A 14,406-nucleotide genomic window follows, 5' to 3' on the forward strand; every position below is an offset into this window, starting at 1 on the left:
ATTTAATTCCCTGTTATTACTTCTGGGCCTAGAGCTGAAAGTCATAAATCAGGGCCATTCATAATTTGCAATAATGGGGTGAAATACTCATAAGGAGAGTTACATGATGAAACCTTTTGGGATTGTAACTCTTCCAGTCCGTGATGATTGCATTAAAAAAAAAAAAAAATCTTTCATAATCTCTAACATCTATTATTTCCTGATTCCTAGACTGAGTTTTCATCCTTTTCCCCCAACATCTGCAGCTTTTGCTGTCATCTGGCATGCCCTCCACCCTTCCCTCCCTGCTGCCCTAAATATATGTTTAAATCAAAATCATAGGAAAGCATCCCTTGCTTAGGAAGATGGGCAGGTTCTAAATTACACTGTATTTACTTATAAGCGCATTTAATACCAGACGAGCTTTCCCAGGGAATTTTGCTCTGATTTCAGGACCCCTACTGTTTATATGGAGGGCTATTTTGTCCCATTTAGATGGTGGCTACATTTTGAGTAATAAAGACTGCAGTGCTATAAAATAAAATAACATGGTCCCCGTTTTTCTTTCACCCTACGCCACCTACCCAGTTAAAAAAAAAAAAAAAAAAAGAAAAAAAAAAGATCCCAACCCATGATGTGTTAGAGCTTTGTTTTCTGAGTAACGAGACTAATCATGTTTCCTCTGCTTGGGGTTTCTGTCTTCTCTTCCTTTTCTCGTAGGTCCTCTGGATCCACGCTGACATAGAAATATCCCATGATGGAGAAAATAATGCACACAGCAAAGAGTAGAACAGTGAACAAGACAAATTCAGCCCACTGGGAAGAAAAAGAGGGGAAAAAAAAAAAAATCAGGTCAGGAGATCCTAGACCCCCAGTCCAGAGGGTATCTTTGCACTTCCAAGTGCTTCTCAAAGCACTAGGTTAAAGTTAATTCCCAGCATCCAAGACTGCTCACAAGGTAGAAGCTTTCTCATCCTGTTCTCTGGTATGCCATGTAGACACAGTGTAATGATTAATATATGCACTATACCTTGAAAGAGACTGGTAACATTGGGCTAGCATCATTAAACCTTTCCTTACAAGTCTGCCCTGACTGGAGTACACCTACCTGGGCTTTTTGCCCACAGGATGACTTTGGGAGAAGAAATTTCCTGGCTGAAATTTCCAGCCAGAGCCCTGGCTGGAAAGAAGCTGGTGCAGAGTGCCAGCACCCCATGCAGGAGCCCAGGGCTGGGCAGAGAAGCTGTGTCTCCAGAGCACAGGCATCCAGAAGCACCACCCAGAGCCCGTTCTAAAGCATTGGCTCTGTTGAAAGCGCCGAACCATACCTGTGCCATTGGTGCAGCCTGGGCAACGATGAGCACAAAGGTATTCCCAACAGCCACCGTGAGCAGCCAACCTGCCTGCAGCACCGACTTCATGCTGGCTGGAGACTGAAAAGAGGAGAAGGGTCTGGTCAGTGCCTGCAGTGCTCTGCCCCCACGTCCAGCTCACCCACCACCCCTTCCCGTGATGTCCTGGCAGGTACAAGCATCCCTGGACCCAGCCTAGGAGGAGATGGTGGAATTTCCTCCGCACAGTGCTTCCTCTGTTATTAAGTCCTACAGCTGCATATAAGGAGGTTTCAAAACATGTCATCCATAACAAGAAGGAGGAAAAGTCACTGCTGTTGCAGAGCTGGATCCTGATCACCCCCAACCTTCATCAGCTGAAATTGTAAAATTGGGAAGCCCGAGGGCTTGCAGAAGTTCTGTAGCTTGAAGCCTGGTGCCCTGTGGCTGCACATCTTTGGAAAAGAGGCTGGATCCTGATGTTAAGCTTCCTGATGATGTAAGGTTTTCTATATTTCACAACAGATTGTCCCACTGGATTAATCACCCTCATTAATAAACATCTGCAATGTACTCCCCAAGGACAAATGTGAGTAGCTTCTGCTTTTTGATCTTGCAATATCTCAGTCCTCTCTGCTCATAAACCTTCTCCACAGACAAGCTAGTACACCACAATCAAATCATCCACTGCATTCTCATTACCCCTTCAATCTCTTACCTTAAAGCAGCTTCCAAGCCCCCATGCCACCCTGTAGTCCTTGAGATACTTCTGCATTTTTTTTTACTGAAAAATACATACCCAAAATATTTGGGAGAAAAACTTTCTTGCTGGGAGAAAAACCTGGCATTACAGCATTCAGAGCTTTCCCATTAAAATTAACTTCTATACATTTCTGTTCTGTTTTCTCAGCTTTACCAGAAAAGGGGTTTCCTGAGTATAATTGAGAAAAGCTATCTTCAGAGTATGAATGAATTTAGCTTGAAGGCACCCAGCAAGCTGCTTTATAATCCTACTTTTAGCTGAAGAACAGATAACATTGTTAGGAAGCCAAAGTCATGCCAAAGGACGTATTGCAAGTCAATGGCAGATACAGGAATAAATCCCAAAGTCTAATTGTAAGCCTCTTATCTTTAAGTGGAGTACCTGAGAATAGGAGAAGGCCAGACCCGTAATGGAGAACATCACTTCTCCGGCAGATATTAGTAAGTATTGTGGTAGCTGCCAAGCCATATGGACACTATTGGCTTTGATGTCTTCTGACTTCCATGTCTTAACAGCATCTCCAGAAACCTAACAGGAAAACAAAGGCACATTGATTAGCTGCTGAAAGATCAGATCCTTCCTGGCTTGGACTGCAACAGAAAATGTATTAAAATGAAGCTTAAAGCAAAGACGGAAGCAAAGCTCTGACCTGGAAGCAAAATATGAGCCTGATCCCTGCCATATCCAAGCCTGTTGGGAGAGGGCTGACTCCTACTGCCCAGGGCACAGGTGGCAGCATGCAGATGACCCAGCTAGCTCACGGGCTGCAAGAGCTACATGAGTTACTGCAGGCTGGCAAGTGCTCGCTCCACCTACACGGCCACTGTTTCCATTTCATCAGCACTGTACAACTCCCCTGCTATAATGGTGACACACAAACAAATCCATTCCACGAATTCAAAGAGCAGCATCGGCTGTCCTGTATCAGGTGTGTTCAGATAGTTAACGTAGCTGTACTCCTAATTCCTTTTGTTTGCTTTCCTAGGTGTAATTAGTACTGCCTCTGATGCATAGGGAGTCAGAGAGAGATTTGACAAGCAGTGTGGAAAACACTAGGTCGAAATGACTTCAGGCATAAAACCTTGTGTTTAAGGAGTATTTTGGGAAAATACAAGGGATGTTTAGGAAATGTACTTGATCACCGTGCAGGGAGGCAAATCAAGGGAGTGTATTTCAGAAGGCTAAAAGAGGAGAGCTGTGCTCTTCAGCCCATAAACAAATGCCACGAGCACCATACTACAACCACACACTGAGGAAGATTGGGTAGAAGGCAGCATCCCCATGATTTAAGTATTACAGTTCAGCCACATTAGCAGACTAATGTATTGGAGTCTTGGTATTGGATGTAGCACTCCCAGCAGAGGAGCAGGGCACAGTACAAATCACTGCAACAATTAAAAATTATCTTGGCCTGGAGCAAAATAACTCTCTACAGAAGAATGAAACTACAGGACAAGAGATGGAAAAAGCAGAAGCCCAGAGGGGCTGAAGCACAGAGCCACCCCTGAGCAGCCACGGCTACAAAGAGGATTTCTGTAGATAGGACCACAAAGCGGGATCCTTACCCACAGCAATGGGGGATGCACCTACCTCATCTGGCCCTGACTCAGCTGTGTTACTGGAGGCTCTGGGGCAATGTTCTTAGTCTAATGTTCTTCATGAAACTAAACTCAGCTTCTCATCTGGGGAAAGAGGCTTGCTGCCACAGAGGTAGGGTCTGGCCCATATCACTTCAAGTGTGTGTGTGTTTTATGTACATAAATCTCCGCACTCACAGATGGCAGCATCTGCCTGTTCCCTCCAGGACTGTGCATCCCATTCCAGCTACTGGAGTTTAAAAAAAAAAGCGCCAGGTGTTTTTCAGCTATGTTTTTCCCCCTACATATTTGGACTCTGCAGACATGAACAGATTCCATTAATTGCCCAACAGGGAGATGTTATTGCCAGGGAGTAGCTGACAGCACTTTGCTCTGCTCATCACAACACAGTAGTCAAAGCCCCAGAGGGCAGCTTAGCAGTGTGTCCTGTCAGACCTGGTTTGTCTGTGAGCCCGTGCAGTGGAAAGGTTAAAGTGGGTACTAAGCTGATCACGTTCATCTCCGTGGCTCCTGCCAGCTGGACCAGAGCTGGAGCAGCGCGCCTAAGAAGCTGGCAGGCAGGCAAAGGATTCCACCCTCTGCGATGTTCACACCCCTGGGTTGTTCAGAAAGCCATGCCTTGACTTTACAATGAGCTCCAAATGAGCTGTACAGGGCGAGAGAAGGAAAAACAGATGAACAATCTCACCAACCTCCATCAGCACTTTGCCCTTTTCTTCTTCCCATGTACGTCTGCAAGCCTTGGAAGATCAGCCGTCAGGTCAGTAAGTGAAATGTGAGGATAAAGCAAACTGTTTCTGCAGAGTTCCTCAGGTGTGAGGTATTACCAGGTACAGTATTTTAGAGACCATAAGCACCATTAGCTCTTGGCAGTGTCTGCAGTAGCTCTTTGCTATGTGCTGGCACAAACTGCAGGCCACACAATTTTACATTAAGGATTTCCATCAAGGAAAATACCTTACTTCTTGTGTAGCTTGCAAGATCACAGCCTAAGGTGGACTGAGTACCCATTCACTTTGCTTGTATATGTGCCAAAACCATCTACTAGCCCTTGAATAATGGACTGCCTTCAAATGGCTACTGCCTAGTTCTTGCTGAGTGGAGAAAGCAAGTGAAAGCCACCAACATGAGAACAAAAGCACTGCCAGAGACCAGAGCAAAACGCACTTGTTACCATCACCAGGTCACTTACATTAGTTACCACAACAGTGTACGATGCGCCAAAGTCAAGCAGCCCGAGGTCCAGGGTGAATTCCCCCATTTCAGTTATGCATTTTCCATTGCTATATCTAGATACAAGGATGAAGCACAGCATTTTCTGGTTATTCTCACAGACAAAGAGCACAAGGCACAGCTAACAAAAATGCCCCTACAATGGACTAGGGAGGATGAATGATGTAAAGCTGCAGTCATGTTAATGTCAGAGCATCTCTAGAGTTCTTGCCGTATTTTCCTTCCAGAAATACTGACTAGAGTTCACCTAATGACCCGGGCTATTACTAGCATTTTTAAATGCTGCTTCTTCCTAGCATGGATTTCTCTTTTCCCCCAGATTTATTTTACTTTCAAGTTTTTCTTCACTCCTTTAGGAACCAGACACTTATCTAGGGCCAGACAAGTTAGCTGGGCTCAGGCAGCCTTCAGAAAATCAGAGCTACACACCTAGAAGCCATGTTGCTTCCTTTCAATAGAACAAGTTAGCCATCGTATTTGTTCTTCTGATTCTGAATGTGTAAAGCGGCACAGATGCTCAACAGCATTGCCACAGTGGTTGCTACATCCTTCTAAATTGCAGCAATAAGTATCTTGGATGGAGCTGATGCAGAGAAAAGCCATGAGGCTTTTGAAACATCACAAAGGCCAGAAATATCCTCCAGGAGCCAACTCCAGTGCTGCCAAACCAAGGCCATATGGAGCTCCTGTCTAACAAGCCCAGTCTGCAAAGCTGTGTGATGTTACTCGGTGTTACCAGCCCACATACCAACACTTCGTGGCCTGGAATATGAATTGGTCCTTCTCTGAGAGCATCCTAACATGAAGACCTCAGGCCTGAGAGAATATCAAAACACAGCAGGTGCCACATGGCAGAGGGGACTTTTCCATCTCCCACCTTACTTTGCACAGGAATGGAGATTCTCTTCCCTCCAACCCCATGTGCAATGTGAAGAATAGGTCAGAGAAAGCTAAGCCCTGTATTTGGACTTCTAAAAGCTTTTTGGGTTCCCAAGATTCCTTTGACCTGACTCTAAGAAAATCATTGCCTAAATTAGGATGGCATTACTCTCATGTCGTAGCAGAAATGTTTTCAAGCTCTGTTCCCGATGATTTTATCTTAACAGAGCAATAACAGCCATGGGAAGGGAACTATCCCAGGCACTGTTTGGAACTTAAATCTATTCAACTAGATATTATGCACAGAGTTGCTGATCTGGTATCCTTTGACTTGGACGCTTTGCAGACTAAGTGCACAGTGCTTCTGTACACACACAAGTGGTCCAGGGCACCTGCTCTGCACAGAGATGACAATTCTGCTTTTTTACAAACATCTGCCCACACAAACAAATGCCAAGACAATAGTAATGAAATTTTTGCTATTTGCCTGAGAAAAGCCCCATGGTATCCAAGGAAAGGCTTCAACAAGGACCTTCAGCACAGCAAGGGAAACTTACTTGTCCCTCTCTAGCAGCAAGTACTCAGAAACACCGTAGTTTTTCTGAACAGCAACGAACTGTTTGCTGTCAATGGTGAGGTTGGCATCTTGGCTCAAACCATTAATGAATCTGAAATGAAAGCATATTAAGCTGTCACACAGGGCAGGAGGAGCACAGCATTAGATACTTTAGAAATGCACTGTCTATCCCAAAGCATTCTGTAACTCCATAGGCTTATACTAGTTTGTTTTGCAAGCTACCAAAATATTAGCTTGATTCATTGCCCAGTTTTTCAATTAAAGATTAGCTTCCCTATTGCTGTGTAATTTTACCCTCTTATTTTCTCCCTGTCAAAGTGACCCCCATTTCTTGTGAGGTAGAACTTATCAGCAATCTCTTCTCAGGCACCTTCAGAGATTCCCCCTGTATATGATCAAGAGGACAGATCCCCAGTGCCCCCCAGGAAACTATAAAGCTGGGAGTCCTGATGGGTGTGTGCACCATGCTGGAATACTTTCCAAGGAGTTTCTACTAGTGGGAACGAGTTTTCTAGCAAAATAATGTGCTTTCATCAAAACAGTCTTCCATGGGAAGGCACAGGCTTGGGGCTGTTAGTGAAACCAAACACTTTTAATGTGATCTTTGTTATAAAATATTTCGTTTTTCGGTTATTGAAATGGAGTGGAAATCCCTGAAGATAGGCAAGCGCTTTACGAAAGTAACTTTAGAGGGGGAAAAAGGGATGTCTTCCTAGTTAAACCTCCTCACACATTTTTGAACAGAAGGTTCTGGGATTCTGTCAAAAAATGCTCACAGGAAAATAATAAAAGTTCCTGACTGTGGGTATTGATCAATTCCCCAAGGTGCTGTTTAGTCAGCAGGAGCCTTCACAAACACAGGGCTACGAACATACTGTTCTCGTTGTATCCACTTCAGTACAAATTTGTACGTGAGGTCGGATGAGATAAGTGAATGTCATGGGCTGGGCCAGTTTGCAGACGACAAACGGCAGCAGCTCCTTTCTAGATTGCTTCTTCCCTTTCTTTCCTAAAGAGATGGGACACAGGGAGATGAATTTATCGCCCTCCCAGGGGAGGGGATCTTTTACGTTGCCATCTCAGCCCAGCCACTCCTAGGCAGTAAATGGCAATAACGTTCAGCTCTGTGTGGTGAGTGTGGGAGGTGGCACACGGAGCACTATGACACCTGAACCTTTTCTTGCAGAAGAAGCATGGACCACATTCTAACCCAAGAACACCTAGGCTATGGTGCACACAGTTTGTATTAGACAAAACCAATTTCCCTCACCCCACCTCCCTTGAATCCTCAAAACAAGCCATTCATACCTAACAGCTGCCAAACCATTTTCTGGCTTTGCTTTCAGGTCTGTAATCTAAAGAGGGGAAGAAAAATGAAAAAAAAAAAAAAAAAAATCAAATATCTGCATTAATACAGCCTGATAAACAACATGTAAGAGAAAATACCTGTGCCTGTGGAATTACATGTGTTACAAGACTGTGGAAATTAACTGGACTCTCACATAAACTTTATATCAGGCCACAGAAGTGAAGCCTTGGTACAATGAAACCAATGGCAAAATTTCAGCTCCACCAAGGGCTTAAGATGAGATCGTATGTTCCTTCTCACCTCCTGTACAACACAAGCTACAGAGTTTCAGCCAGCTATCCTTCTACTGAGGCATCTAACACTCTCTAAAATAAGTATTTGTCTCGATCTGAAGATAGCAACAGAGCATTATCCACGTTAACTTTTCAGTGATTAATTACAGCCAAACACAGGTGCCGTATTGCTACAGAAACAGCAAATTGCCTAACTTCCAGAGCTTTATTCTTGGCTTACTCATTGGCTTCACAGAGCCTAAAGCCAACAGGGAACATTAGGTTACTATTCTGATCATCATGCATCGCTCATGTTTTCCTTGACCTTCAGTACTCAAGAGAGAAAAATGTCTCATGGTGCAGGCAGAGAGCAGGAGACACCAAGACGCACTGATTTATTTTGTGGTCACAATCTTCACGGGCACATCCTTGGATTGGCAACCTGGTTGCCAAATTTTCTAGCCCTTCCTTCAGGCTTTCTTCCTGGTGTTAAACCATGAGCTTCTAAGCAAGAATCCAAAATTTCAGCATCCCTATAAAATGTCTATTCTACTTCAGTGTGATATGCTGATCCAGAAATAATATATGCCCTAAATAATGAATAGCCATAGTGAATAATAAATGTCGGAGCAATAAATAATAAACAACAACATCATTTCTTTCAGTGGGAGGCACATGGGGATTAACACACTAGTTCATTGCAGGCGGGCTAGACAAATTATTACTCACTTCCATCAATGATCCCCAGAGCTCTCAAATTTATTTGCTGCCCACTCAACCACCCACAAAGGAGAAGAAACCAGTTTCAATATTGGATCCTTCCAAGGAAGCATCCTCACCTGAGTGAGGGAGGCAAATTTAGCATGGGTTTGGGGGAAACTAGCATGGCCCATGGTCACTCCAGGACAAGCCCCACAACACAGCAGTGATGCTGCCATTGCTGCCTTGTGTTGCAGCATTGGACAGTATAATTTACTACACTGTCTTCCACACCTCCCTTATCTAGTGCTGAGAATGACAAGTCAATAGCATCACCCAACAGCGCTGCATTGAAGCCTGCCCATGCCAGGGGCAGGCTAGATAGCTGGGGCAGCACAGAGATGCACTGAGGTTCAGAGGTTGCTTTGCTTCAGCCTGTCTCAGTCTTTCTTTTCATAGCGACTGTATGAAAATCAGTGTATGAGTATCAATTCCTAAAGGAAACAGCACACAATCATCAGGGTCTCAGGGAAACTTAACAGCACTGTGTGAAAATGAGCCCCAGGTTTCAAACCATAAAACAGAAGGGAAAAAAATAAGGAAAAAAATAAATAAATTCTTGAAACTCTACATTTTTAAAACCAATTACACGATTCCTACTACACAATATTGAAAGCCTTTGCAGTGGCAACTCCGCAAGGCAGGAAGCTGAGGAATTGCTAAGAGAATAAGAGAATTGGTGTCTCAGCACGAGGGCAGATTCTGATGGCTTTTACACATAAACACACACACCTACCACAACATGGAATGACACCATTCATTTTAAGACAGCTTCTTGGCATACAGCTGCATTCAGAAGATATCAGAATCTGGCCCTACATATCCCATATACATCTCTACAGTTATTGCAGCAATACACAGAAGTCCAAACAAAGGCGGCTCCGCAGCAGAGCCGGAAATGAGCTTAATCATTTATTCTGTTCAACAAAACAAATGGGCCTTCTGTGCTTTTTCACTAAACACTTGTAATAACTAAGCCCAGAGTCATTCCTCTGATGCTTTTATTCCGTGCCCAGCCCTAGAGCCTCTTTAACATCTTCGCTTTATAGAAGCATCTTTTGGGGAAAATCTCTGTTTCTCTGCTTCCTCAGATTTCACAAGCTCTGCTGCCCAGCAGGCATGACTCTGCTCTCCCACTGCAGCATTCACTGGATTAAAGTGTTCCTAGCAACTCTCAGATGCCATAACGCCTCCATTAATCAACCAGCAGAAATGTGTACAGATCCAGTGCCGCCAGCTAAGAAGTCAGGTTTAGAGCATCTGAGAGCAATCAGACAGACACTGCAACTGAGCAAATGAATTAATGAGCCTATTACCCCATTACCCATTGTATCATCACAGCCATTGAATTAATACTGTATTTACACTTCACTCCCACACTCACTAGGCGACTTGATAGGCTTCCTTCTGCCTCAAAAACAATTAAACTGTATACTGATTTTTCCTTCACGGTGTAGTTAAAAGTGAGAGACAATCCTTGATGTTGCAGGATGAAGTGAAGGTTCTGTTGCTCGCCATTCAGTATCAAATTTGAGTACTCAGCTGGGTCCTGTAGGGGAAGAAAAAAAAAAAAAAAAAAAAAGAGAGGGGAAAAAAAAAACTTGGTTACACACTTTCTTCACATGAGAAAGGCTTCAGGATGGTCAGCTCAGGGCTTGGAGTAGCTTCCTTTGCAATTTGTAAGCCAAAGGCCAGGGAACCTCCCACACACAGAGCTCCCCTTTCCTTGGCCCTGCTCTACCCCAGTGAACCCATATCTAAAATGTGGCAAGCAGCTGGTGGCCAACAGACTTCTGTTCTGAGACCAAAATAGGCTGACGTGGAAATAACCTGGAAGGTAAAGTAGGAAACAAGTTGCCGTGCCCATACTCAGTTAACTACCTTCCCATTTCTTTCCCCCTTTGCAGATAAATACTTCTCAGATGCCATCCAGATCCCAACAGCAATGTCCAGATCGTGTCTGAGCACTGAGAGATGTGACCTGAATGCCTCGTATTGGGACATTCCTACTTTATTCCTAATTCTAGGTGAATGTTTTTAGCCATTTCATCCTTTGTCAAGAAAATACATCCCCAAACCTTCCCTTTCTGCCTAGTCAGAGATAGCATGTTCCTTCTCCAAAGCCATTCCCATGCACTTCTAAGGTGGCAGAGAGCAAGCTCTAGCATCTGGGGGTTTTATGGGTAAGTGACTGAAAAAAAAAACACCCTTTTTCAATGGGATGCAAGTCAGGTGTGCCATCCCCCCACACACACTTACCTGAAAAGCCTCCACAGGCTGCTGAAATAGGTCCTGGTCTTGGATTGTCACTTGAACGGGGTTCTTTGCCAAATTCAGGACCTGAATTAAACTTTCTTTTGGGACAAGTTGAGGCATATCGGTTTCCTAATTAAAATAAAAGGCTTTAAGTGCCATCTGCATGCTCTATTAGTGTTTTAATAACTCTTCCTTTTTAGTCATAATAGTCTTCCTCTGTAATGACACTTTTCCATCCCTTCCTCATCAGAAGTTGCACTGAGAGAAAACTCAACATAAATCTTATTTAGGGAGGCTTCCTCGGAGTAGCTCAATAGCCAACCTACCCTTCTTCACAAAGGCTGCTCTTCACACCACTAAATGTAGAGGCTACACAGCTGCTGGGCAGGTAGAACAGTGTCACTCTCTCATTACACAGTTCCCAAGTGCCTGGATTTAACCAAATGCCATATCAGAAAGGAAGAATTGTGATAGATTTCAAAAGCAGGGACCAGAATAATTGTTTTCCCACTGCAGTCGGTGACTGGGAAAAGAATTAGGCCAGAAGCTAAGCAGTTTTGGAAATCCCAGTCCAGCTCCATGTCTGTAGTTGGTGCTCTTGCATCGCTTGACACCATGTTACCTCAGCACAGACCTTGCTCCCTGTGTTCTAGGAAAGGGAAGATAATGCCTGCAGTACATAGGTATCTCTTTCTGCCATGAGTCTTTTCCTAGAAGGCGTACTTCAGTCAATGTCAGCTTTGTACTGCAGATCTAAAACTATTTTTTTATTTTGTTGAGGTTTTATGTTTTGTTGCTGTTTGTATTTTTTTTTTCCCCTCACTTTATTTTCAGGTAGCTGCCAGGGATAAATCAGAGCTATCAATTTTTTTCTATCTCATCCTGTAACTCAGGAAGGCAGGGTAATTTGAACCTAGCTTGGAGGGGAGCCACTGTCAGAAAATATAGGGTGACACTGTCTTCCATGTATTTCTCAATCTTAATATTCAGCAAATCCCACTACTGTGGCTTTTCACTTGCACTACCCACAGCAAGCCAAGGCGGGCCACCACACGTGCCTCTTTGCTGGAGCTTTTAGTGGCCGTCAGGGTAAAATTTCCATGGATAGGCAGGGGGCAACATCTAACTCATCGTGCCTCTGCCTGGATGAGTTGCCCACAGCCAGAGCAGACTTTCAGTGCTCAGAGAGAGCTGTTGTGGCTGGCAATGAGAGCATTTCATTGCTCAAGAAAAGAGATCAGAAAGGACCTCAGCCCACAGTCTCATTGCAATGGGAGACTCATCCATGGATTCATCTGAGGAGCCAGCAAATATTAATCCAGGGCTGTGTGCCAGCCACTCTGTAACAGAACACTTTAAGTATACATGGAAAGCTTTAAAAATTAATCCTACTGTATCTTTCTTAAGCCAAAGGTCAGCCAAAGTTTGCACAAAGCTGGTCGCGGGCCAGAAACAAATGGCACAAATCTGCAGGGGCTAACATTGAATTTACAAGAGCTTTGCTGGCTTTCTGTCTGGGGATGGCCAGCAGCCCCTGGTGTCCATGACTGCATTCACCCACATCACTGGAGAATGAATTGATTGTGTGAAAAACACATCCCCACCCAAAGTAGAAAAGGAATAAAATAAGCTGAAACAGTAAAGTATGGGCAACCTACAGCAAGAAATAGAAGAGAGAACAGACTACCTTTGGGGAATTAATCTCTAGCATTAACTAGGTGTCTGTCAAGCACTGGTGATGGAATTATAGAATATAGACCAATACAGGTGTCTGGCACAGCAAAACTGCAAAGAGCAGAAAAAGAGAGAGACAAAGACACAGAAAGACAGACAGACAGACAGAGAAAGTAAGAATTTAAATTAGCAACTGGATTGGTATGTTTAGTTGTAAAGAACAAACTCAAGGTGACAATCCAGGATCACAACGGGTAAAAGGATTATCCAACAGGCATCAATAAAACACCCGAGGGAAAGCCAAGTATTTTTGAGGTATCTCTTGTGCTATACATACATTTATTTTGACTTCTACAATAGCTGCAAGTCCAAACGCCATCCCTGCAAGGATCATACCTGTTGCCATTTTCTTAATAGGCCTATGGAGCAAATGAAAGCAGTGCCATTAAGAAAAGAAAGTAATTTAAAATATAAAATATAATTCCTCAGAGCCTAAGATGTGCCAAAACCACATAATAAACTGTCCAACAGGTGGAACTAGGGATGACGTGCTGTTTAAATTGCCAATCATTTAACTTAAAACTATTCTATTTTTCTGTATGAGGCCAGCACTGAGGCCAATTAAAACTGATATGCCATGAAAAAAGCTCTGTGCTTGCAAGTTGCATATAATCTTGTTCCTAGCTCTTCTAGTGGGAGTAGCTTGTGGCATTATGTTAACCTGTGATGTTGGAAGGAGCACTAGAAATGACACATCTTCAAGTCTCTTTTGGGAAAGGCAAAAGATAAGTAGCATGCTATTTAGCAGCAGGAATGAAGAGCAGAAAAAATGTATAGTTTTTGTCATCAGCATTTCTGACCATCTGTGTCATCATTCTGGGTTATTTCTCCTGCCAATAGATTTACATTTCTGGAGAATAAGGAGCTTGCTTCTGAAACTGGTGCAGAACTAGTACAACTCTGCCAGAGTTATGTGAGACAATCTGATATAAAAGGGTGTAAAATAGGTTCAGAAAGGCAGGTCCACTGAGTTGTTGAGATTTGAAACAAACGTGGATCTAGATTCTGTGGTTTTCTGCTCCTTGTAGTAGTCTGGACTCATATTCTAGATTAACAGGGATGTGGGAAATCCAGATTATGAACCCAAATTCTGTCTCTCAGTTACGTGCCCTGGGATAAGAACATATTTACTGTTTCTATCTTGTAAAAAAAAAACAAACTGGTTTTGACCTCAAATTGTGCATTGAGATTGTGTAGCACAAACTTTTGCAGCCACACAGATGGAAACCCTGAAGACTACAGTATTTCCACAGCCACATCTATGGCTAAACTGGGTAGGAGCCTGTTGGCATCCAGGGGACAGAAAGAGCATGACATTCAGTCCTGGTCAGTGCATGGGTTTGTGCTGCTGGGTGAGCTACTCTGTGAACTGGTCATCGGACAGGAATTTTTCTGCCAAGCTGGGGCTTTTGAAGCTGATCTCCCACTTATTCCCTCTTTCCACACTTTATTTCACATTGAGTGGTGTTGGAGCGCACAAACTTGGTTTGTTTCAGCTAGATCTGTACTGGCAGGCATACATAACTTACTTCCACTGCTAAGAGGCATCAATCCACAGAGGCAGACTAGAGATACTCAGAAGTAACACACACCCCAAATGCATAAATTGGGTCAAAATGGTTGGGAAACAACTGTTTTGCTCTAGCATTTCTCACCGGTTCCTATCCTAGTGTAGAACCTGCCTTCACAAGACCACACACAGCCCATGTGGGACAG

The 14,406-nt window shown here is 43.7% G+C and overlaps 1 protein-coding gene across 1 annotated transcript in view; it reads right to left on the reverse strand.

The window, feature by feature from the left end:
• Nucleotides 1-618: 618 nt before the first annotated feature.
• Nucleotides 619-14,406, reverse strand: part of SLC15A2 (solute carrier family 15 member 2) — a gene marked incomplete at both ends in the record, with an annotated part of 36,857 nt that continues 23,069 nt past the window's right edge. Inside the window, 9 exons of the mRNA XM_084288636.1 lie at nt 619-795; nt 1,308-1,412; nt 2,455-2,601; nt 4,864-4,960; nt 6,341-6,451; nt 7,669-7,715; nt 10,085-10,249; nt 10,960-11,085; nt 12,968-13,049. Coding sequence (XP_084144762.1) covers nt 619-795; nt 1,308-1,412; nt 2,455-2,601; nt 4,864-4,960; nt 6,341-6,451; nt 7,669-7,715; nt 10,085-10,249; nt 10,960-11,085; nt 12,968-13,049 — 1,057 coding nt within the window. The remainder of the gene's footprint in view (nt 796-1,307; nt 1,413-2,454; nt 2,602-4,863; nt 4,961-6,340; nt 6,452-7,668; nt 7,716-10,084; nt 10,250-10,959; nt 11,086-12,967; nt 13,050-14,406) is intronic.

Source organism: Netta rufina (genome assembly GCF_964035555.1).
Source record: "Netta rufina genome assembly, chromosome: 6".
NCBI lineage: Eukaryota > Metazoa > Chordata > Aves > Anseriformes > Anatidae > Netta > Netta rufina.